This window comes from Eleutherodactylus coqui, chromosome 7 (genome assembly GCF_035609145.1).
Source record: "Eleutherodactylus coqui strain aEleCoq1 chromosome 7, aEleCoq1.hap1, whole genome shotgun sequence".
Lineage (NCBI taxonomy): Eukaryota > Metazoa > Chordata > Amphibia > Anura > Eleutherodactylidae > Eleutherodactylus > Eleutherodactylus coqui.
In genome coordinates, this window is record NC_089843.1 from 146657497 (window position 1) to 146682439 (window position 24943).

The following is a 24943-nucleotide window of genomic DNA, read 5'->3' on the forward strand; positions in this document are numbered from 1 at the left end:
TGTCCTACATGATGATATGTCTGTGTGTGTTACAGACACACACTAGAATCTAAAGTTCTCTGCACAGTTTATAGTACATAACACAGCAGCAGGTTCCTCTCACCAGTCCTGAGACAATTGAGAATCAAATGAACATCCTGAAGAGGGAGAGAATTGTGATGACTGCAGAATACGAGTCATATAATAGCCATAAATTATGTAATTCCTCATATACACACATATGGCAGCTTATTCTAAAAAGTCATCTGAAAAATTAGATGTACCTTAGGCTTATGGCTAAAATTAAAATGGTGGAAAACTGCTTCCTTGATCACATAGTACTCCTCCTTAAAACTAACTATGGACCAATCATCTGTTTTACAATATATTAGAATGTGCATATAATTAGTTATGCATTCGAATGGCACATTCTAGTCATATTGCACATATCAACAGATATAAAGCCAGTCATTCTTGGAATTCATACCTTCAGGCTGTTGTGTTCCTAATATTCAAATCCAATAAACATCTCTACTAAGTACAAATTTTCTCCAGTCTCCTTCCCTAGGAGGGCTCCTTACTGCTTCAGTACCACTGAACCTAAAAGTGTTTACAGAGCCAGCATAAGTCGAGTGACTGACAGGTGGCCAGTGCACCTAAAGCCCCATTTACATGGGATGAATGTTGTGCAAACTATGCCTGACACTTGTCCCTGTGTGTTCTCACTCCCATGCTGCTGAATAGGAGCGAGTATAGCTGGCTCTCTGACAGAGCAGCCAGCAGGGGGCTGGGACGGCTGGAGGAGATTTCACTCCTCGCTCTCCCCGCCTCTCTCCATTCACTTAACACAGTGGCCGTTCAGTACTGAACGTCTGCTGTTTACACTCATCGTGCAGGATTTTATGCAGCCTAAACGATGGACGAAGATTTGAGCGATGATCGTTCAGTATAAACAGCAGCCGTTCAGTACTGAACGGCTGCTGTGTTACGTGAATGAAGAGGGGCGGGGGTGAGAGAGGAATGAAATCTCCTCCAGCCTCCCCGCTGCGAGCCAACAATACTCTCTTCTGTGCAACAACACTGGAGCAAGTACATGCGTGGATGAGTGTTGGGCATCGTTTGCCCGACAGTTGTCCCATGTAAAGGGGCTTAAGAATCTTCAAGCTATGATGCTATGGGACATTTTATATAGCCAGCAGAGGAGAGCAGTAAACTTTTGTATTTGGATGTGTGTTAACTTAGTTGGCATAAACGTAAAGTAGTAAATAAAGAATTTATGCAGACATTTTTTTTCTGGACTTTTTTTTTTTACAAACAAACTTTTACAGAAAACTGTGTTTTTTGTTACTTGTGTCTCTTTATAGGATTTGTTAAATTGCTTTATTGGTCACATTTTAGGTTATTTTTGTTTTGGCATTTTTTTTAGAGAGAGAATATGGGAAAACACTTAAAGGGGTTGTCCCGCGGCAGCAAGTGGGTCTATACACTTCTGTATGGCCATATTAATGCACTTTGTAATGTACATTGTGCATTAATTATGAGCCATACAGAAGTTATAAAAAGTTTTTTACTTACCTGCTCCGTTGCTAGCGTCCTGGTTCCCATGGAGCCGACTAATTTTCACCCTCCGATGGCCAAATTAGCCGCGCTTGCGCAGTCCGGGTCTTCTGCTCTCTTCAATGGAGCCGCTCGTGCAGAATGCCGGCTCCGTGTAGCTCCGCCCCGTCACGTGCCGATTCCAGCCAATCAGGAGGCTGGAATCGGCAATGGACCGCACAGAAGAGCTGCGGTCCACGGAGGGAGCAGACCCCGGCGGCCATCTTCAGCAGGTAAGTATGAAGACGCCGGACCGCCGGGATTCAGGTAAGCGCTGAGCGGTTTGTTTTTTTAACTCCTGCATCGGGGTTGTCTCGCGCCGAACGGGGGGGGGTTAAAAAAAAACAAAAAACCGTTTCGGCGCGGGACAACCCCTTTAACAAAAACTTCAGACCTAGAGCATGTTGCAATTTTGAAAAAGCACTGTGAACACAAAAACAAAACTAAAAAGACCAAAATGTGTGCAGAGTGTTTCATACTAAGCTATTGACCTACAAACATCTGAATGCAGTGTTTTCCTACAAAGAAATTTGCAAAAAAGGCTATCATCAAAAACACCAAAAACGCAGTCTTTTAGGCAAAAAAAAACTGTGTGATATCTACCTAAAACTATATTTTTTGTCAAAGTTATCTTTTAATGGCATTGCAAGCACAATGAAAAAAATGGCATATAGTTGTTTATGTAAAGTAAATGTCTGTTGAACTTTTAAAAAAAACTCGATTTTGATGATTTTAAAAGACAAAAGAACAGGACATATCTGCAAAATGCCGTTGATCAAAGGTTATGCCTGGAAAATGGGAAAATTCTCACTTTGGGCAACATGACTTATTTGATCGATTATCTTCTCTTCAGCAGAAGAGCATGACTGAACAGAAGTAACCTCAAAATGATTAAGTACCGGCATAAGAGCATAATGCATACTTTTCATATATTGAATGCTATAATAAGAAAAAATCCATAGACTAATAAGCTCCCCCTAGTGGTTGCTGTAGGTAGCCAGAATTTTATCATTTAACTTTATGACTATGCAGTGGAATTTTTGGTCTCTACCAGAAAAGAACATTTCAATGGCGATAGACCTATATTAACAAATTCATTTTTGGCAAATACAGTATAATGTGGTTATTCTGATGTGATATGCTGTATGCTGTCCTAAGAGTCCCAGTGGTACTGTATATGTAGTGAAGCAATCTCTGATGGCATATTTTATGCTTTGGCACAGATTACCTAGTGATAAATAGCCTTGGGTGCTCAGGGGTTTAAAAGCTTCTATAATCTTATTTATTCAGTGCTCTTATATTTCCCTTGTTGATTGAATAGAGGCTGCATAAAGCACAGATTGATTGTGCACGTTTATCAATAAACTGTGATGTTTCTGATTACTGCTCCTGGTTGTATTATTTAAGACTACATTGTAACAAGCTCCAGGTATCCACATAGGTTCATTGAGAACTGTTCAAAACGCCTACGATTTGGGAGATGTAAACACAACCTGATTTCAAGCCAGTAGGTAGATCTCCTTTTGTGCTTCATCCAACTCGTTAGTGTTTTACGCTTAACCAATTAGAATTTAATGGTCTACAGAAGGGATTATGCCTTCTCAAAACACAACAAAGCACATAAGTAAGGATTTTGTTAAGGCAACACAGACTATTCCTTTGAATCCTGGGTATAACATCTGCACCCCATGGAAAGTTCAAAAAAGAGTAATGATTGTTAGAGCGTTCACTGACCGATGGGCGTTCTATCAATTAGTGACTCCGCTCAGTAGCAGGAAACTGATAATTAATAGGAATCAAAGAGGAAGGTGTCTGCTATTGGGAAGCAGCAATAAGAGGTAGCAATACTCTACAAATACCCAATAACATCAACAGTGACAAATTTTATAGAAATTGTATCCATGTTTGTGATGTGTCGTTGATGAAATATTATACAGCTGAAGTGATAACATGAGAAATTTATTTTATGTAAAGTTTGGTAAAGTGCAATATAATGAACAATATCTAAAAGTACTTAAAGGGGAGAGAATAAGTGATCGTTGTTAAAGGGTCAAAAAGGACGGAAGTGTCATGGAAAAAAATAAATCTGGAGAATCGGTAAACATCCAGTTATAAAGATGCCCTGGATATTCTTTATATACTAACTAGGTATGCAATGCTGCATTCTAGATCTAGAGCATGGTAAACCTTGGAAATGCTCTGGTGTCTAATAAATGTTATCTGAATGAATTTATTGCTTGGTTGAAGAGTGTAGATCACTTGCAGTAGGATCATCATACATCTTTGTCTACAGTGATAAGATTTAATTTAAAGAAGCACATCATAAATCTTCCATTTTCAGCTAAACCGTAAGCACTCACTGGAGAGAAACATGTGAAGAATGTAAACTAGGAAGAGGGAAAACTCCAAATCCAGCCATTTCTTAAGGCCCATTTACACTGAAAGATAATTGCTCAAAAATCACTCAAACAACAGTTAGAGTGAGCGTTATGAGGGATTATCTTTGCACAACTCTAAGTAGCTAATTAGCTACTTAAGAGTTAATGCAGGTGGAGCGGGATACCACCGCGATAGCTCCGAGAACAATTGCAGCTATTTTATATATGCAAACAACTGCATTGTTCTTGGAGTGTTCAGCTGGTGTCCCACTGAGAACTGCCAGCGGGATACCAACTGAAAGAATACGATCAGCGTCGCCCACTGAGAAAATCAGCGTGCAGCGCTGATAACAGTCATCGGTGATTTTTAGCTCGCGAGAAATAACCGACGAACGAAAAGTGCACGATGGCCTCACGTTTAGACAAAATGGTTATTGCTCAAAAGATGGCTTTTGAGTTATAATTGTTGTCTAAATGGGCCTTTAGACACTAACCAGATTGATCTCCAGTATTTATTGTGGTTATTTACCATGTATTTGCTTTCTTCCAGCCAGAGATAAATGGCTGCCATCTGATCCACAGATTATATCTGAAGGACTATATGCAATAGCTGTTGTTCTGAGCTTCTCACGCATAGCCTACATCCTGCCAGCCAATGAAAGTTTTGGACCTCTGCAGATATCACTTGGGAGAACTGTGAAGGACATCTTTAAGTTTATGGTCCTCTTTATTATGGTGTTCCTGGCATTCATGATTGGGATGTTTATCCTGTATTCTTACTACCTTGGAGCTAAAGTGAATTCAGCTTTCACAACGTAAGTATTATTAATGCTTAAGTTGTTTTATATTTATATAAGCACATTTTTCTGGGTCAACAATAAGACACACGATTGGAATATAAGCCAATTTGCATTTAAAGAAATAAGTTATGAATTAATTATATAAGCAACTTTCGACTTCTGCCGCTTCTCAAGCCCAGTCTAATGAACAAAAAATAACAACTGTTGTGTGTTGACAGCAGATGATCCAAAAGTTTATCCATGTTGGAATAATTGACATACAGGCATAAGCCACATGCAAAAAAGATCATTTAATGAACACCTCTAGAAGGGAGAGGGAATCTCTTAATTCTTAAGCTGGCCATACATGAGAGAAAAGTCATTTGATTCCAGTAACGGCAATGGGATAATTTATATTATGTGCAAGAGCCTCTACCAATAGTGCTTACCTGCTGGGGAACAAAAGACACATTTGGAGATAAATCGGTCTGACCCCATATGCTATCCTATACTGTTGGCTAATCCCTCCAAAATTCGCAGGTTTAGCATTTATCTGATGTGTATGGACAGCTTAAGCTGCTTATGTCTATCCATCCAAGGCGGCAGTAGTCCTCTTTTCTTGAGAAATGCAACAAGAGAAAGTCCCATTGGCATATCACGAATACACACCTTCAGTCTAGGCACTTGCTGAATGCAATGGCTCAAAGGTATTTAGCACTTTCTTGAATATCAAACAGTAGACATGACTTGTATGAAATGTGGATGCCAGGCGTAAATGTTCAGATATAATTCCACTCAAGTGTAATGACAAAAACCTGGCGCCTAATTATTAAGTGTAACGATAAACAGTAATTATTGACCACAGCAGTCAGTCAAGTATCACCTCTAATATTGTATTTCAGGTTGGAAGGCAAAACCATTAACTGGCTGATTGCCACATTTAAGACTTCCATTTTCTCTGCCAATTCTCATAACTTTTCACCCATTACTTCACATATCAAAAATCCAGGCTGATGGAAACAAAGTCCTGCATAACATTACTTGTCTTCTTCTTGTCTTTCAGTGTTGAGGAGAGCTTTAAAACACTGTTCTGGTCCATATTTGGCTTATCTGAAGTAACATCTGTAGTTCTGAAATACGACCACAAGTTTATAGAGAACATTGGCTATGTGCTTTATGGCATCTACAATGTGACAATGGTGGTGGTCCTCCTGAACATGCTGATTGCCATGATTAACAGCTCATATCAAGAAATTGAGGTAATCAAATACTGAATTGTCTGTTTCCTAATTGAGTATGAAACTTTCCATAGTTGCTGTATTTAAACAGAATGACTTCACTTCACATCTCGGACCTGCTGTTTTCAATCACTGAGACGTAAATGATGGCTGCAATACTGCTTTTATTTTATTTATAAGTAAGATGTCAGGCGCTTTTAAGGAGAACGCATTTCCCATGACATTCCAGGTCTATTTTTGTCAGGATACAGGTGAAGCAATTGAAATAAAATATAAAGACTATACCTGGAGCTATTAAGTTTTTTTGTTTAATTGTAATCAATTGAGCTTTTGCCTGCGAGTACATTGTATTTGTATAGAGCTATTAGTGTAATCATCCTAATTATATTGCATCATCTATGGAGACCATAGACTGCAATTACAAAAAGTAGCATTGCTTACTGATGATAATTTCATGTTTTTTTTTAATTATTAACCTGAAATAAATTTAGAAAATGTATCTGTTCTACTATTGCATGCGCTGATGCACTCACTTTCTGTATCTAGACAGGTATTGTAGCAATGTTCATCCTTGCCTTCCTGATTCACATTGTATAATTACAGGAAAGACTGGCAATTACACATGCTAAACAGTAAAACACAAGTCTGTCATTTACGCATTATGGTCTGGTTAACAACTCTTAGGCCAGTTTCGCACAGACGTATTTGCGCGCAAAAAATTAAAGGGGTGCTATACACATGGAATAGAACCCATTGATTTCAGTGGGTTCATTCTCATCTCCCGATTAGACCTACTCTATTTTTATGTGCATATGTGCACCCAAGCTCCCCATAGAAGTCTATGGGGGGTGCACAATGTGCAATGGGATGCCCAAATTCTGCGCAATTCTGTGAAAAAAGAAACACATGGAACTTGTTAGGCTAAATAGCCAATTCAGTTGGGGCATTTTTTATCTGCTGTATGCAAATGAACATGCCCTGTGCGTGCAAGAAGTACAGTAAAATTTGCTGATACGTGCACAAAAAAGCCTTGTACATAGCGCAAATACACTGCAGAGAGACAAACGCAAACATGCATATGCCCAAGTGAAGAGAGCCTAAGCAGTCCTCTGCACTCCCATGTTTTCCCGTGCATTGCACAGCTGTATGATACGCAATGGATGGAGTCAATGAAAGCCAATGGACTTTCATTGATCCATGCATATCTGCATGTAGACACTGCATATCAATACGCATGAGAAATAGATTTCACCATGCTCTAATTCTTTGAATACCACGCAGCGTGAGCCTTATACATTGGTTTAGGCTGCGTATGCAACACATCGTTTTACCGACACATTTGTAGAGATGAGCCCTAAGGCCCCTGGTTCGCAGACATGAGCCCTAAGGCCACTGGTTCGTAGACATGAGCCCTAAGGCCACTGGTTCGTAGACATGAGCCCTAAGGCCACTGGTTCATAGACATGAGCCCTAAGGCCACTGGTTCGTAGACATGAGTCCTAAGGCCACTGGTTCGTAGACATGAGCCCTAAGGCCACTGGTTCGTAGACATGAGCCCTAAGGCCACTGGTTCGTAGACATGAGCTCTAAGGCCACTGGTTCGTAGACATGAGCCCTAAGGCCACTGGTTCGTAGACATGAGCCTTAAGGCCACTAGTTCGTAGACATGAGCCTTAAGGCCACTGGTTCGTAGACATGAGCCCTAAGGCCACTGGTTCGTAGACATGAGCCCTAAGGCCACTGGTTCGTAGACATGAGCCCTAAGGCCACTGGTTCGTAGACATGAGCCCAAAGGCCACTGGTATGGCTGCTATATGTGGTCATCATCTGGCACCAGCAACTATGATAACAAAGAAATGGCTTAATAGAGTTTTAAGAGGACAACTCAGGACTTGTTTTGGTGCACATCCAGTGTACTCCAAATTCATTGACGTGAAGCATGTGGATTTTTTTATTATTAGGCATAGAGAATCTTTCTCAATAAAAGGTATAAAAAACCAATCTTTTTAAACCGTGAAATGATTTTGCATTGTATTCTGTCATTGTGTAGGTTTGAGCTTTACAATTTAAACCCATTATTGCCAGAAAGCGGGTTATAGGAAAGTAGTTTCCTAATGTTAAGTGCTTTTTCAGGTTGGTTAATTGTTGCTAATAAAATGTTATTGATTCACGGATATAGCCATAATTGTAAGCAGTGAAATTGAAAAGCAACATAAGCATCATACAAATGATGGAATCCAAAAATTCCATTCTTCACTTTATAATTAAATGGAAAAAGGTCTGGTTATAGAACCTCAATTTATTCAGTACAAAATGCATTTCATAGGCAGAGCACTAATGTTGCTTTAGCAGCAGGAAATAGAACAAATATCTGAGTTATATTTGTGTCAGTAGAGAAAGTCTCTTTCAGATAGGACATGATAAATTTATTTCACTTGAAATGTTTTCTGCTATCAGAATAAGCGAGACTGACAGATACATAATAGGACATTGTGTGGAAAGTACGGCACAGCATTAGTAGGAGATTGTGTAATGCGATTTCCTCCACTAAAGAAAACCATGCAAACATTTCAGAAAATAGTCTATAAATTAAAATGTTGCAATTAGAAGGTCAGTTCTGCTATGTAGTGATGGAAATGTCAGTGCTGTGGTGTTTTTTCTGCAGTGCACAGTCAAATTAATATTTTTTAATATATTAATAAAGACACAGAAGGAACTTAAATAGAGATGAGTGAGTATGCTCGGATACAGCAGTTACTTGAGCGAGCATTGCTCTTCTCGAGTAACTGCTTACTGGTCCGAGCATGCTCGGGGGGGCGGCGGGGGTAGCAGGGGGAGAGTGAGAGAGATCTCCCCCCCCCCCGCTCACCCCCACTGTCCCCCGAGCATGCTCGGACCAGTAGGCAGTTACTCGAGCAGAGCGATGCTCGCTGGAGTAACTGCTGTATCCGAGCATGCTCGCTCATCTCTAAACTTAAAGAGATATTCCTGTAAAATGAAATTATTCCGTATCAATCAGATTGGGAATAACTAGGTGATGACTGGATCTATCCGTTTTCACCAATCCAGTAGATGGGTGAAAAGCCCTTACAGGGAAATGGAGCTGGGCATAGCAAAAGAAAGACAGCGAGGCCATGGCTGAAAAGCTATGTAGCCAGCCCTTCTCCCATGAATTCATGACATGTCTCCAGCTGTAGCCAAGTGTTCTACTTTCTTTGCCTGCTGCCTGACTGCGTGGTTGACACTTTCTATCCGCCTGATAAGTTTTTTGGGTTTTTTTTCTTGAGGCCTTCCATCATTTTTGTAGCCCATTATTGGAATTGTTCTCTTTCTATAGGTGAAGTCTCCAAAACTGAACATACTATTCCAGATGCAGTGTTACCAGAGCGCTATACAGTTGGATCACAATCACCTTCTTTCCACTGGTTATACCGTTAGCTATGCTTCCAAGCATTCTGCTACCATATAAAACATCTAATAGCCATGTGTGCTTCACACATATGGAGTACTAGTGCCTAAACTTACATGTGGCATAACATCGGCAAGGACTCTCATTGTGCAGCCAACAGGAGCCATTGGGCTTGAGACCCAGAGAGTCAGATGGCTGTCCTGCCCTGGTGGCTCCTCAAGGAAAGAGATGATGTGCTCGCTGTGACATCGACAGCTGAAGCTATACATCCATTGCCTTTGCGCCTAACCAACTGAAGATGTGATAGCAAGACAGCAACAAAATCCTTTGTCATAGTGTCAGCAAGTCTCACCACCGTTGAACTTCTGGGCGTTATATAATTTCTGGTGCTCTTCTGAAAGGCTCTGACTTACTACAGAGTTTCCCTGAAGATAAGACACTGTCTTATATTTATTTTTGCCCCAAAAGAGGCACAGTGTCTTATTTTTGGGAGGTGTCTTATACTTACCAACAGCCGGCGTTCGTGTCCCTCGTACTGGTTTTCAGCACTGCTGCAGGCTTCCGTGTACTCCTGAATGCCGACAGAGCATTTCTTCCTGGGCTTGAATACCCCATCTCCAGCAAGCTGTTGCTCTGATTGACTGCTGCAGCTGTTGATGAACCAATCAGTGCGAGCGCTCGATTAACCAATCACAGCCATTCAATGATGTAATTCAAAGTCAAAAAGATATCCCCTGTAGTCAGATGACCTATAAAACCAGTGTCAGCAGTCCAAGAGAGAGTATTCATCATAGAGGAGATGCATTTTGATAAATAGCTGATGCAGCATACATTTGCAAAATAAAAGTAAAGATAACAAAAAAATATGCAAAATAAAAATTAAAAACACACAGAGAACCAAAAAAATGCAACAAAAGAAGGGACGTGCAATGCATTTCTGAGCTGTCCTACTCCTTTGTCAAGCACAAATGAAGTGGAGGGAAATGACCACAAACTTATATCATGAGGTCCAGATACAAAACAGAATGTGATGTTTCAATCCCAGTAGGGATCTTTATCGTTAATGTAATTTGACAGACTATGAGCTGATCGGTCAGTGTAAAAAGCAGCCGTTCAGTAGAGCCTCCCTTCAAGTGTTCAATTTTTTGCAATAAATTCTCCTTTTGCTCTGATATTGTAATCACTTATATCAACTTTACAATCACACAGAGAAAGTTTCATTTGATTCCCACAACTCCTTCTAGCGGATGGTTTTCCTTTACAATGAGTATACAGTATATAAACAAAATATAACCATCAGTTAAATGTGATGATCTTTGGAGTTATTCACAAATCAACGTAAACAGAAAGACAAAGAGTAGTAGGGAAAAACCCACATCTATTAAATCTGAGATGTATGGGAGACTCGGTGCTGCAAGTAGCAACCAAGCACATAGTGATTGTTCTAAACGCTACAATAATAACGTTATCAATCATTTTTTGACATTGTTGGCTGTACAACAATTTTCTAGATTTCCAGAATGTTTTTACTTTGCTTAGTTACTTCGGTTATACATTTGCCCCCTTTGTCATTGTTCACATTTGTTTTCTTACATCATGAAATCAAAATAGATTTACTGTGGAAATTTCATTACAGATCAACCAAGAATATGCACAAATGTCAAATGAAAAAGCCTTTTTTTTCTAAATTAAAATATGGGGAAAAATTAATTGCGTCACTATTCACCACCCTACCCTTTATATAATAATAATAATCTTTATTTGTATAGCGCCAACTTATTCCGCAGCGCTTTAATATGGAAGTTAAGTCGTTAATGGGGTTTCCAGGACTTGAATATTAATTACTAGAGATGAGCGAACCTACTCGGCCACGCCCCTTTTTCGCCCGAGCGCCGCGATTTTCGAGTACTTCCGTACTCGGGCGAAAAGATTCGGGGGGTGCCGTGGGTGAGTGGGGGGTTGCAGCGGGGAGTGGGGGGGAGAGGGAGAGAGAGAGGTCTCCCACTGTTCCCCGCTGCTACCCCCCGCTCCACCACGCCTCCCCCCGCCCCCTGGCGCCCCCAGAATCTTTTCACCCGAGTACGGAAGTACTCGAAAATCGCGGTGCTCGATCGAGTAATTACTCGAAACGAGTATACTCGCTCATCTCTATTAATTACCTATCCACAGGATAGGTCATCACTATTAGATCAGCAGGGAGTCACCACCTAGAATCACCACCAATACGCTGTCTGAAGTGTCCACAACACTTGGGTGAGTGCTGCTGTCACTTAATTGCATACCAGGCACAGTGCTGTACATTTCATAGTGACTGTGCCTAGTATTGCAGCTCAATCCCATTCATTTGAGTAACCCGAGTGTAGTTCAGTTCCATGTGACCAACAAATGTGACATCACAGAACACACAGTGCATATCAGCTTGCTGAGCAGCGGCAAACAAGTCAGAGTGCCCATGCTAACCCTTGTCGAAAGCCAATGTGCCTTCAGTTGGCACGTGAGCATCAGAACTGGACCATGAAGAAATTAAAGAAGAAGGTGGTCTAGCCTGCTGAATAACATTTGCTTTTACATTATGTGGATGGCTATGTGTGTGCACATTGTTTACTTTGTAAAGAGATGGCACCAGGATGCACTAATGGATAAAAGCAAGCCAGCCATGGCACTGCGGTGCTGTGGGCAATATTTTGCTGTGAAACCATTGCTCCTGGCATTAATGTGGATATTACTTTGGCATGCACTACCTACCTAAACATTGCTGTAGACCAAGAACACCCTTTTCATTGCAATGGTATTCCTTAATAACAATGCCTTCTTTTAAAAGACAAAACTCACAGAAAAGGCAGCCAAATACCCACCACCTGATAAACTGCTGGGAAGACTCAATCACCATATACCCTAGTGGCATGCAGAAAGCCAGATTGCAATATGAGGGAGCTAAATATTCATGTGCTGACTAATGTGCAGCCACTCAACTCAACCCAGATTGGGGGAGGGGTGACTGCAGACAACATTGTCTGCACATATGAACCGATACCAAGGATGCCAGCCATAAGTAAGAGCGCCACACCATACTAGCAAAGCAGTGAATTGCCCTGTATCACCAGAAAACTCAAGGTGTGGAATTAGCCTCCATATTCACCCTATCTCAAGCCAATCAAGGATCTGTGGGATGTGCTAGAAAAACAAGTCTGGTGTGGCTCAGAGTGTTAAGGCAGCAGAGATGCAGTTCTAAGCTCTCGCTCATGACCTGAAGGTTGCAAGGTAAATCCCTGTTTGGTTCAGGTAGCCGGTTCAAGGTTGACTCAGCCTTCCATCCTTCTGAGGTCAATAAAATGAGTACTCAGCTTGCTGGGGGGGTAATAAAAAAAAGTTACCTGAAAGTGCTGTGGAATAAGTTGGAGTTATACAAATAACAAAATTAAGGATTTTTTTTAAGTCTGATCAATTGAGGACCTTAAAGAACTGAAAGGATCTGCTGCTAATGCCCTGGTGCCTGACTCCACAGGACATCTTCAGAGATATTGTGGAGTCCATTTCTGGATCTAGAGCTGTTTTGGAACAAAAGCAAGAGGGAGCTACACAAGCCTAGGCAGATTGTGCTAATGTCATGGCTGTGTGTGTATATATGTGTGTATGTAATATATATTCTCCATCTCCTATAGGGTATGGGACCTTTGTTTGCGTAAGTTCCAGACTGATCAGAAGTCATGACATGCTAGAACTTTTTCTAACGCTACTATCTAGTGGATTGTAAAATGTGCCTTTGATGTACATCATTTATATTTTACATCGGTTTTAGTAAATCAGGTCATCTAATCTATCAGGCTTGTGTGCTTAGGTTAGATGATATAACTGGTCAAGGATTATGAATTCATGCTCTGCAGGAAAGTGTAAATGTGATTTCCACCGGGATGACATGTGTTGCTGTGTTGTCCTGGAAATCTTGTTTTAGAAGCTTTCTGAATGAATCCTGCATCTACAGGTCCCTGTGCTGTGCTCCGTCTCCTGTTACTAATGACATACTGTACCCAAATATTCAATCTAAATTCATCCAGAGCTATTTGTCTCACTTTGTCTTGTTAACTATTTAAAAAAAGAGTAAAAAATAAATGTGGATTAAGTCTGCAGTTTCAAAGCTGCATTACTGCTTCGATAATGATGTGGTTCCATCACAGGAAGTGGGACAATAAGCTTTGTTTGCAGGTCTCCATGAAAGATATTGAACACTTATAAGTAGAGATGAGCGAGCATACTTGTTAAGGACAAATACTCAAGCGAGTATCGTCCTTTTCAAGTATCTGCCTGCTCGTCCGCAAAGATTCGGGTGCCGGCGGGGGAGGAGATCTCTCTCTCCTCACTCCCGCTACCCACCGCTCACCCCCGCCGGCACCTGAATCGTTGCAGATGAGCAGGCAGATACTCAAAAAGGACGATACTCGCTCGAGTATTTGTCCTTTAATGAGTATGCTCGCTCATCTCTACTTACAAGTGGTGCGTGAAGTTCGGTAACATTTAATACTCTGCACACTAGAGTGCATTCCCAGGACATGTAGTGATTAACAAAGTCTCAGTCAATATCTTTGTAGTAAACGGGTACTGTCTCTTTAGTAGAAATAACAGTCCCTCACCAAACTGCCTCACAGGCTGACATGCAAGGTCAGCTTGAATCTTGTGGCCCCTTTGGAGACAAGAGAAGGGAACCCACACACTAAACTTTCCTTCCCAACTGAGCCCTCAGGACCTGGCTTTGTTGCACCAACTTGCAACTCTCCCATTTGCACATCTCACCAGCACCCAGCAACTTCTGGGCTCCCTGGACTTCTGAACAATGGATTTCAGTTCTCTTAAAATCCATCATTCAGCCACTGAAAGACTAAGCAAATACATTCCATTTGAATGTATTTCGCTCATCCTTCAATAGACTGCAGGATGTTCCCAGCGGCATGCTTACACTAGCCCTGAAGAGAAAAATGCAGCTGTTTGTACAGCTGGATGTATGATTAAACACAAGTTGGGCTCTGCAAACAACTCATAGATGTCCTTTTACATGCAAATGAAGATAATAGTGTTAATGTCCATTAACACTTTATGCAAATACATCACTAAATCTTTAAATCTTTCAGTCCTTTGAAAGATCTTTGCGTGTAAAAGGGCCCTTTGCTCTCCAAGGTATGTTCATTTGCACGTGGCAAACAAAAACACACCAATTGAAATGGCTTATCTGCTCTGATTGCTCTTCGCTCTTTTCTTTTTTTCGTCTTTGATATACTAACTAAGGACTTCGTTCAAATGTTTTCTAGATCTATTATGTTTAAGTTGCATATTTCAACCTCTATGTAAGAAACTCTGCGTTGACTAATTAACTGAGGCTTTATTTGTTTATTACTTTTGTAACTACATTGATAAACCTTTTTCAATAAAAATTGAATGTTCAGAAAAAGAAAGGAAATGGCTAATTAGTTTCAGATGTGTTAGTTATCAAACATCTCCCTAATTTGCATAGGAGGAGTATGTGGTGCTGCAGAGGTATTGTTCCATCTCCCTTATTTGCATATTACCCAGAGGAGTGTGAATGGTCTTTAACTCTCACTCACTCACCTTCTAGGTGCTCTCCCTATGGAGAAAAGATAGCGTTCCTGATCTTTCAAAACAATTACTCTTTGCACACACAATCTCCTTGCATATTGCGTATGCATTCGCGCACCTCCCTACCCAACCCACATTGACTTCTTTGGAGACCCTTGGTGTGCAAATATGAAGAAAAATAGAGCATGATTTTGCACAACCAAAATACGGAAATGTGAATGAAATCATTGAAATAAACGGGTTCTATTCTATGAGTATAGTGTGCGCGAATATGCCTGTGTGAAGCTGGCCTAACTTTCTTCTCCTCCCTATTCAAATGTTTTTCCCTGTGCTGCCTCCTACTGCTCCATCCCAATCACAACACAGAGGTGACACAGAGCACTTAGTAAGTCACATCAGTAAGACTGTGGCTGCACAGTGACTTGTACTTTAATGGGGTTCACATGATGAAAGATCACAGTGTAGCACTACAACATCACAAAGCCATTGAACTTAATGGAGTCACAGTGTGAGTCACAGGTTGCCGCTATATTTAAGTGGCAAGAAATTTCAACCGGCTTGGATTTTTTGCGATGAAATTGTGTTCACACAACTGCTGAGCCCATGTAATCACCAGAATGTATATCTGTCTGTTTCATCTGGGCCCACTTACAAACATTGAGGCACATAATGTCTCAAATCTTTTGCTTTTGTTAGTAGTCTACTATGAAACCAAAAAGTAGAAGAAGAGAATTGAGAGTTTTCACTACTTTGGTTTTGTCTTTGTTGCACACTCTTCACATTTCCACTGGAGAGATGTAACATCTCCTAAACATTACTCTTCGTGAGAACAAAGGAAAACATCAAGCTAGAAATGATGATTGTTTCCATTGTAAAGTGAGTCACTGGCGTCTATGTAATGGATGTGTATTTTTGTGTCTCCTCTACATATAGGATGACAGTGATGTGGAATGGAAATTCGCCCGATCGAAGTTATGGCTATCATACTTTGATGATGGAAAAACACTCCCTCCTCCTTTCAGCATTGTTCCAAGCCCTAAATCGTTTGTGTATCTTATTATGAGGACTGTCAACTTGCTGAAGTGTAGAACGAGAAAACTGCAGAAAGATATTGAGATAGGATTGGGTGACTCCAAATCCAGGGTAATTAATAAAATATCTTTCATTTTCCGTTGTGTCTCCTACTATAAAACATGTTGGTCAATTTAAGGGAATGATTTATTTGATGATAGATTTGGGAAGTTCATTATAGACTAAGTTCCGTAGTTGCAAATGTCCCACTTTATAAAATCATTAATGAACATTTAGTGGCTTACAAATTTTGTAAATGAGAATTGGATGGATATTTACCTAATTACAAATGCTAAGTCGTGTACACCTGCCATTTTTGTAATGCAAATTGGCTTATGTATGCAATCTACTTTGAGAGCAATAGTCGGATGACTCAATATTACACACAACCTCATTAACAATGATGAAATTATGATTTAACCCTTTGCAATCCAAATTTGGATTCAGCGTTTCCTAGGGGGCTTTCTCTTTCTGCCACTAAAAAATGGCGCCATCTGCTGGCTAGAGCCAGTACTGCAGTATGTGACATTCTGGAGAAGTCCCCCCCCCCCCCCCCCCCGACAACAGAGCAGCCAGTAATCTACAGTAAGAATACCCTGCCGGACGTCTCCTGACATCGGAGCTGTACAGCCTTCAATCATAATGTCTTCAGACGTCAGACAGTGGATTGGAAAGGGTTAATGAGTGTTATGGCAACTAAAAACATTACCTGAGAACTAGCATTTTCAATCATGACTTTGTTTTCAGTTAAAGTAGCCCTCCGGTCCTGGACAAACAAAGACAACCGCACCTCTTCTCCAACTACCTGTGCATTAGTATACATCATTAGCTTAAGATACTACACCTGCTTTGATTGGACAATGCTGCCCATGTGAGAGCACTGCCCAATCACAGCAGCATGTAGAGTCTAAAGTCCCATTTTTATGTAACTATTATCGCTCAAAATTCATTCAAACGACCCAAAATGAGCAATAATCGTTACATGTAAATGCAGGCATAGTGCAATTTTCGTCTGAACGATAATTTTAAGGTGAACTTAAAATCCATTGTTTAGCCGCAGAGAGATAGCGTTTCTCAATAGACCGCATGCTGTGTTCTCAGCGGGCATTGGAGATTACATTGTATTCTAGCGGCAGCCCAGAAGAGAACAATACAGCTGTTGGCAGAGCGTGTGATTAGTCACATCTTGGGCTCTGCAAATAGCTCATGGAGGCCCATTTATATGCAAATGAAGATGATAGTGTTAATGGACATTAGTGTCATTTATGCAAAAAGCTCCCTAAAACTTTCAATTGTTTGAAAGATTCTTTGCGTGTATGCATATTTGTGCACGCGTAAGCTTAGCATTCTTGTGGAATGAACAATTATTTTTCTTGCATGCATCGGCGTATTTTACTGTACTTTCCAAGTGCAAATGCAAAAAAAAAGTATGCACCGATTGAAATGGCTAATTAGTATAATGAGTTCCAGATGTGTTTTTTTTCCTGCATAATCAAGCAGTGTTTCTCGCATCAACTAGTGTGTTTTGCTTGTATTTGTGCATCCCCATAGACTTCTATGGGGACTTTTGCTGCACAAATGTGCAGGTAAATAGAGCATGCTGCAAATTTTTTTTGCAACTGAAATGCACAGGGCATCAATAAGTGCTTTTCTCTTCGTGTTGTGCATTCAAATTTTGCATGCGCAAATCGCACACAAATACCCCAGCTCAAAGCCGGCCTTAGACTACCGATGCATACTAATACACAGTGTGCATCAGGTAGTCAGAGAAGCAGTGCAGCCATCTTTGTTTGTCAATGAGTGGGTCACTTTTATAAGCTGTGTGCAAATACCATTAAGAGTATATAGAAATGAAGAAACCTAAGACACGTTGTTCCAAATATATAATCTCAGTAAAATAAATGTTTAATACTTTATCATATAAAAAAGTCATTATTGGTGACAGTGTTGGGCAGGGAGTCTACGAGCACGCCTGTGGTATAACAAGGGAGTGAGGAGTGCACAGTGCATGATGCCAGACAGGTCCTCCTACTCCTAAGGCTGGGTTCACATACGCCGGAATCCCAGCGAAAATCTCACGGCTTGGCCGCTGAGGCCGGCGCTCCCATAGAGGAGAGTGCGGCTGCAGTGGAAAAAGAAAAAAAATGAACATGCTGCGGCTGAGAAATCTCGTCCACATGGCTGGCTAATCCTGGGATTAGCGACCGCCGGCGGATTTGCCGCGGCGAAACTACGGATAGAATTTCTGCGGCAAATCTGTCCAGTGTGAACCCAGGCTAATTCTTCCTTATGTTATGTTTCAAAATCCTATACAGCATACTGTAATACACCTAAGCCCCTTTTTCATATATGCAGCTTCCTGGAATTAATGGTGCTGTAAAATAATAATTCACGGTTAGGTGGTAGAGTTTTCTCACTGGAACCCAAACACTCCAAGCTACATCTCTGGGCTTCATAAAAATGTAATATTAGCTTTGTTCTGCTCGTTTCCTGCAATAAGATCAGATTGGGCTCCTCATTTACACATAAATGACACTCTGAATTTTTTAAGAGTGCAGAAAAAAAATTTCAGAGTAAGAAATATATAAACGAGCTATTTGGAAAAAATGACAGAAGAATGACAAATTAACCAGATGTGAGAAATTACAGAGTGCTAACTTTTTGTTTTAAATACCTAGTTTTTGAAATTCCCATATCTGTTACTAAGAGGGATTGTAAAGAGAAAAGCTGTCCACACATATAGCAAAGTACACAGTTATCTGCGTGGGCACAACTCTGTCCACGGTAAACTTATTAGTCTACCAATATTTAATTTCACTGTCCTCTGCAGCACTTATCTTAACAGATATGTGCTCAAACTCTAACTAAGGGTGCCTGTCCACGGGCGTGATTTCGCTGGCGGTAAACCGCCGGCAAATCACGCCGGCCGACGCTTTCCATATGCTATGGAAAGCGCCAGCACCTGTCCACGAGCAGAGAATCATTGTGATTCTCCGCTCGCAGTGGGCAATTCATAGCATGCTGCGAATTGCCTCGATTCTCCGTGGCCAGCCTATCTATCAGATAGTGCTGACCGGCGGAGAATTGGCGGCGGCTGCTGCTTCAGGGCGTCTGCTCCAGCAGCGGAGATCTGCCGCGGGACTTCGTATTACCCGCGGACAGGGGGCCTAAGGCCGCCTGCAGACGACTGGGTCGGATCCGCGAATTCTCGCAGCGGGATGCGGACCCGTGCCCCTGCACAGCCATGCGGCTCACCCGCTCCTGGCGTCTCCTCTTCTCTGTGATGTGCCGGCTGCCGTGGGGAGTAGCGGGGTAGAGAGTGAGAGAGATATCTCTCTTCCCCCTCCCCGCGCTCACCCCCGAAGCCCCCCGAGCACGCTTGGACAAGAATGCAGTTACTCGGGAAGAACGAGGGTCACTCGAGTAACTGACTTATCCGAGCGTGCTCGCTCATCTCTAATGGTGAACAATACTAGTAATGACACCTATACATTACAAGATGGGCATTTCATTTTGATTGTCAAGGTGCGAAAAACTATTGTCTTTATTTAAAAAAATATTACCCGAGTGCAAAAACTGGATGTTTTCATCTTACAGAAATGCTAACAATATGCTACATCCTAACTTAGCATTTTATGAATCCACTGTTTATAATCCCAATGGAAAGCAACCAAGTCTCCATTTGCAGTAGCAAATTATTCTACGCCCTCTATTGTGTTACAATGTTTAGTGTGCTCATGTCAAATATCAGTATGAACTGAACTACAAGTAAAATTAAGAAGATTATCTTCAAACACAAAGCACCTTGGCACATAGTCATGTTTGTTTCATGCTGATCACAGAAGTAACGCTTCATTCATGGCCAAGTAATTAAAACATGAATTTACTGAAGTACCAGATTTGTCCTGCATTTAAATAAATGGATTGGTGGTGGTGTTCATAATTAATCACTTTGGCGTCCGTGTCAAAGCATTTCTGCATTCTGCATGATACAGTCACCGTGAACTGTACTCTTCATCTATTCATTTTACTTTGCCTTGAGACAAGCGCAGACTGTGGCTTATGAATTATATCTATTTACATCAATGGCATCAAAGCTTGCTGTTCCTTAAGAGAACACCAGTAGCAGAAGGCCTAACAGATTGTCATTGCAGACCAGGTTATATCATGGAATGCCGGAATAGTCATTGCCAACATCATTGATGTAGTTACAACTTTTTTGGTATACCATTAGATCCCCGAATAGCAACTAAAGGGATCGAGGATTATGGTTCTTAAGGCAGAGCCAAAATTGGGGCTCGTGATTTACAAATGGATACTCCAGCCTAAAGGGCTGCATAGATATACCCTAGTCTACCATCAAGGCTATGGGTCTATCTCTATTATTTTTGGTTTTCTGCATCTATAGAAACATCGGCAGAGCCACTGAGCTTATTGCTAACTAGGGAGTTTATGGAACTAGTGAGACAGAGCTATTGTGGTTCCTGTGGGCCATGCGGATTAGGTATTTTTGTATAGCTCAGATCATCTGGCCACAGGGTATTATCGCAGACTAAATAAGGAAAAGTGCCTAGTAAAGCTGCATCCTGTATCGCTATTCTAAACTGGGGGACCTATCTTTGCAGCCCCCTAAGCTGGAGTATCCATTCTGCTAATGCAGGTTATAATGCGAACTAGCCAGAGTTTTTATACTTTGCTAGTCCTCAAGTAGTAGCTCCCCGATGGGACATCTAGCACTTACTCCCTATGCTTGATCTGAATAACACTGATACTTGCTGTGGCTCTGCAGCTGAATAGGTCTCAGACAGGAATCTACTAAGAACCATATACATTAGACACTGTCAGGTGTCTCCAGCACAGTCATTGGTTTTCATTCTAAGCTTCTGCCAAAAATACTGTGTTGGTGGAGTGCAGACTTTACCATCAAAGCCATAGGTTCTCACTTGAAGCTTGTGAGTTCCTTATGAACCGCTAGATATGCGGGGAAACGCGTTGAACTTTGTACTTGAGGTTTTGTAAATCACGAACCCCAATTTTGGCTCTGCATTAAGAACCATAATCCTCTATCCCTCTAGTTGTTATCAGAGGATCTAATGGTATACCAAAAAAGTGGTACCTACATCAACCTCATAATTGGTGAAAACCTGGTACTACATGCACCAACATTTGGGTATACAACGTCTGGATACTAAGCTATTGAGTTCCAATTGAACAATCCCTTTTTGCAGTACTTCACTAAAAATATGCAGGATCCTATTTCACAGCTCCTTATTGCTGGTACCCCTTGGGTACATGCATACAGCAGGATCCAAAGTGGATTTTTCGGCAATGCATTCCACCTCTAAAAGTGTAGGAGAAATATGCGACTAAGCGGTGAATTTCTCTAATGTATTTTGCCGTGGATTTACACACATGAATTTAGCCATGTGAATTAGCAAAATGCACTTGCAGAATTTCTGTCACTTAACATGAATCTGTACAGAATCTCACTGTAAGCTCCGAACATGGATTTTGCCAATTCAGTGCTAAATCAGCATCTGGATCTGCAGCAGAAATATGTGGTTAAGCGTGGATTTTGATCACCGTTTCAGAAGCGGAAATTGCACGAAAAAAATCTGCGTTGAATCTCACCTTGTGCATGTACTATCAACTTGTTGAACATAACAAATGCCCATTTCTCCTAGAGAACCAGTATAGGTTAAATTTCACATCACACAGTTCCCATTTACATTAATAGGCTGTCTGCGCAATGCATAAATGTACTGGATCCTCCAGAGTGAGAGAAACTTTGTACCCGCTATCTGCTTTGGCTAAGAGATGAGGATTGTGAATCTAGGACCTCTTTCTTTAAAGGGAACCTATCACCAGGTATAAGCACTATATACTAAATTATTGTGGTCATACAGTAGATTCCCTGGAGTCCGGGGAGGCATTTCCTATACTTAGCCGACCTCCCTGATCCAGCGCTGTCAGTCCGGAAAGTCAGCGTGGACTGTGCAGACAGACCGCTGGCTGCATACTGTACATGCACACTCCCATAGCAATCAATGGGAGTGCATGCACACAACGTACAGCCAGCCGTTCAGCTGCATGGTACATGCTAACTTTCGAGAATGACTGTGCTAGATCGGGTGACATGTTGGATAGGCTCCAACAGCAGAGAGGCTGGCAATATACATTAAGAGAACCCCGATGGGAGTCTTCCAACATCAGAGCTGTATAGCCTTAAATCATATTGTGAAAATATAAGAAATGCCTACCCAGACTGCAGGGAACCTACAGTATCACCACCATAAGTTAGTTTATAGTTCCATTTAAGTAGATTATCTGATTGTAAGTTATCATTTATTAATACAATTTGTTACAGTCATATCATGTTCACATTTGAATAAATCTGGATGCATAGTATATTGACAACAGCGATCTATTAAGTGTCAAAAACCGCAAAAAGGAAACAGATTGTCCTTCGATGGTGTTGCAGGCCTGGTGTGGAGTGTTGCTAGTATCCACTTGGCACATTGAGATAATTTCCCATCTGTCTGACTAGGGCAATGTGACAAATAGGCCTGTTTTATGCTAAATGTTTGCATTCCCTAAAAGAATATTTTTTGCACAGTTGGCCATGAAATCAATTTAAAACCTAAGGAACCTCAAACTTCAAAGAAGTTTTTATGGTGTCCATGGAAATGTTAACAGTACACTTTTTTGTAACACTTGCTGGATATGTTGGGTGCTGTCATGGATATAATGGTCCTGTGCTGGTATTCTTTCCTTTCCTACTACTTAGGAGATTTGAAGGTAGCATGGAGCCATGACATCCATGAATGCCATCTGCAGGATCAACTGATACATTAGATCCTGAACAGCACCCAAAATGGTAACAAAAAGTCATTGAGGGTCTACTTTAACCAACACGCCTTCTCTTTTAGCTAAACCTCTTCTCCCAGTCAAACGCCAAGGTTTTTGAGTCACGGAGTTTCAACAGTATTCTGAATCAGCCGACTCGCTATCAAGTAAGTGGCTCCTCATATTTCTCTACCTTTCATTCAATAAGAAAGCTGTTAAAGGGGTATTCCTATCTTGTAAAGTGATGTGAATCGGCTCCAGAGGTCTGACCCCACCTATCAGACCATATGCAATCACTTTATAATATGGGAATACCTCTTTAATAATGAGGTATCCTGAAAACATTATGTCTTCATATATAAAAAGTTACAGTATTTCACAAAAAAGAACATTCAGAAATCATTTCACATCATTGATGTTCCACAATGAAGCGCTGACAATTTGTCACTTCTCTAGAGATTCATGTTTTGTATCTCCTTGTCACTTTCCCTGACAGCAAATAATGAAAAGACTTATAAAAAGATATGTGCTGAGAGCCCAAGTGGACAAAGAAAATGATGAAGTGAATGAAGGTAGGAGGAATAATCATGTAGATTTACATTTACTACCTACACTTATTATATTGACCAACCAATATGTTTTTGGCGTATTGACTTATCAAGCATTTCATGTCCAAAAAATAGGAACTGCAGTACATACCGGACCAGTGGATTAACCAGTTGTCCATGTTTTTGAGTATAAAGGTGGTTTGATGAAAAACAATTAGCAAAAATTGCCCATAAATAAGTGTTTATTAAAGGAAGCCTACCATGTTAATTGCCCTCCATAAACATGGCGGAGGGATAGGAACACAAATGTGGTGATACTTTTTATTTTTCTCACACTGCTCTTTACGATCTGAAATCAGGATTTTCCTGGTATGTAAGTGAGGTGTGAACCATCGAATGGCAGTCTGAACTCTCTCCCCCTTGATCAGCCTAAACTCTTCTTGGTGATTGACATCTCCAGCTCATTTGGAATGCTCAGCAAGTCCAGCTCAAGGGAGCTGAAGATGTCAATCACTAGGAATGGGCAGGGTTTAGGCTGAATAAGGGGTAGCCCAGACCAGTAATGATGAGAATTTCGACCCATGGGTGAGACCATTCTTTTGGCTCAGCTAAAAGAGACCACTCTTTCAGCTCCTGAACGGCTCTTTATTTCATACTACTGCTTTTCATGCACTCTGCTCATTTTTGTTCTACTCTGACTCTACAAAGCATAGAGACAAGCAAAGGGCAGAACAGAAGACAGTCATTCCCTCACTCCTCCCTTTTAACATAATGGTAGGTCTCATACTGGCAGCATTTACCCCACTATATACTCTGGGTTAGCTGCACAGCTTATGACCTGATGTTCAAACTGCTGCTCTGTCTCTGGTTCTCATCTCACATTAAAGAACCAGCTCTACGAGTTGGTTTGTTTACACATTTATTATGAGCAAAAACGTGTCAACAGCACTTATATACATTTAATATCTAAATAAAAATGCACAACTGTTAGATATACTAACCACATAAAAATGCAAGGTTCTTAGTGCATATTTTGATCAAATGATGGGGGCACATCTGCCATGTCCAGGTAACCATTTGCTTCCAGACTGGTTCCTAACTATTTGATACCTCTCTTTTGGTATAGGCCTCAATGGATTCAAGGAAACTAGGACATCATAACCCATTCCAATCCATTTATTTTTTCTCATCCATTCTCCCCAGCTCCAAATAAATTGGAGCTGGGGAGAATGGATGAGAAAAAATAAATTCTTCCTTCACCTTCCTGATCTGAAAGAGTTCAGGAGGGTGTCGGTGGCCACATCACGTGACAGCTCGGCGATCACGTGACAGCTGGGGTCAGGTGGCACCCAGCGGTCACATGATCGCCGGGCAGCATGCAGAAGTAATACTTCCGCATTCTTCCTTCAGCCTCCTGGCTAGGCGATCATGTAACAGCTGGGGTCAGGTGCAACCGGCGGTCACATGATCGCCGGGTGGAATCTCCGTGCATTACATAGCGCTAATTGAGCGC

General features: G+C 41.1%; 1 protein-coding gene across 1 annotated transcript in view; it reads left to right on the top strand.

Moving 5' to 3' along the window:
• The window catches only part of TRPC3 (transient receptor potential cation channel subfamily C member 3), a 256571-nt gene that overhangs the window by 228629 nt on the left and 2999 nt on the right, over positions 1-24943 (top strand). Inside the window, exons 7-11 of the mRNA XM_066573799.1 lie at positions 4504-4768; positions 5796-5991; positions 15899-16108; positions 22966-23049; positions 23379-23454. Of these exons, the coding sequence (XP_066429896.1) occupies positions 4504-4768; positions 5796-5991; positions 15899-16108; positions 22966-23049; positions 23379-23454 (831 nt within the window). The remainder of the gene's footprint in view (positions 1-4503; positions 4769-5795; positions 5992-15898; positions 16109-22965; positions 23050-23378; positions 23455-24943) is intronic.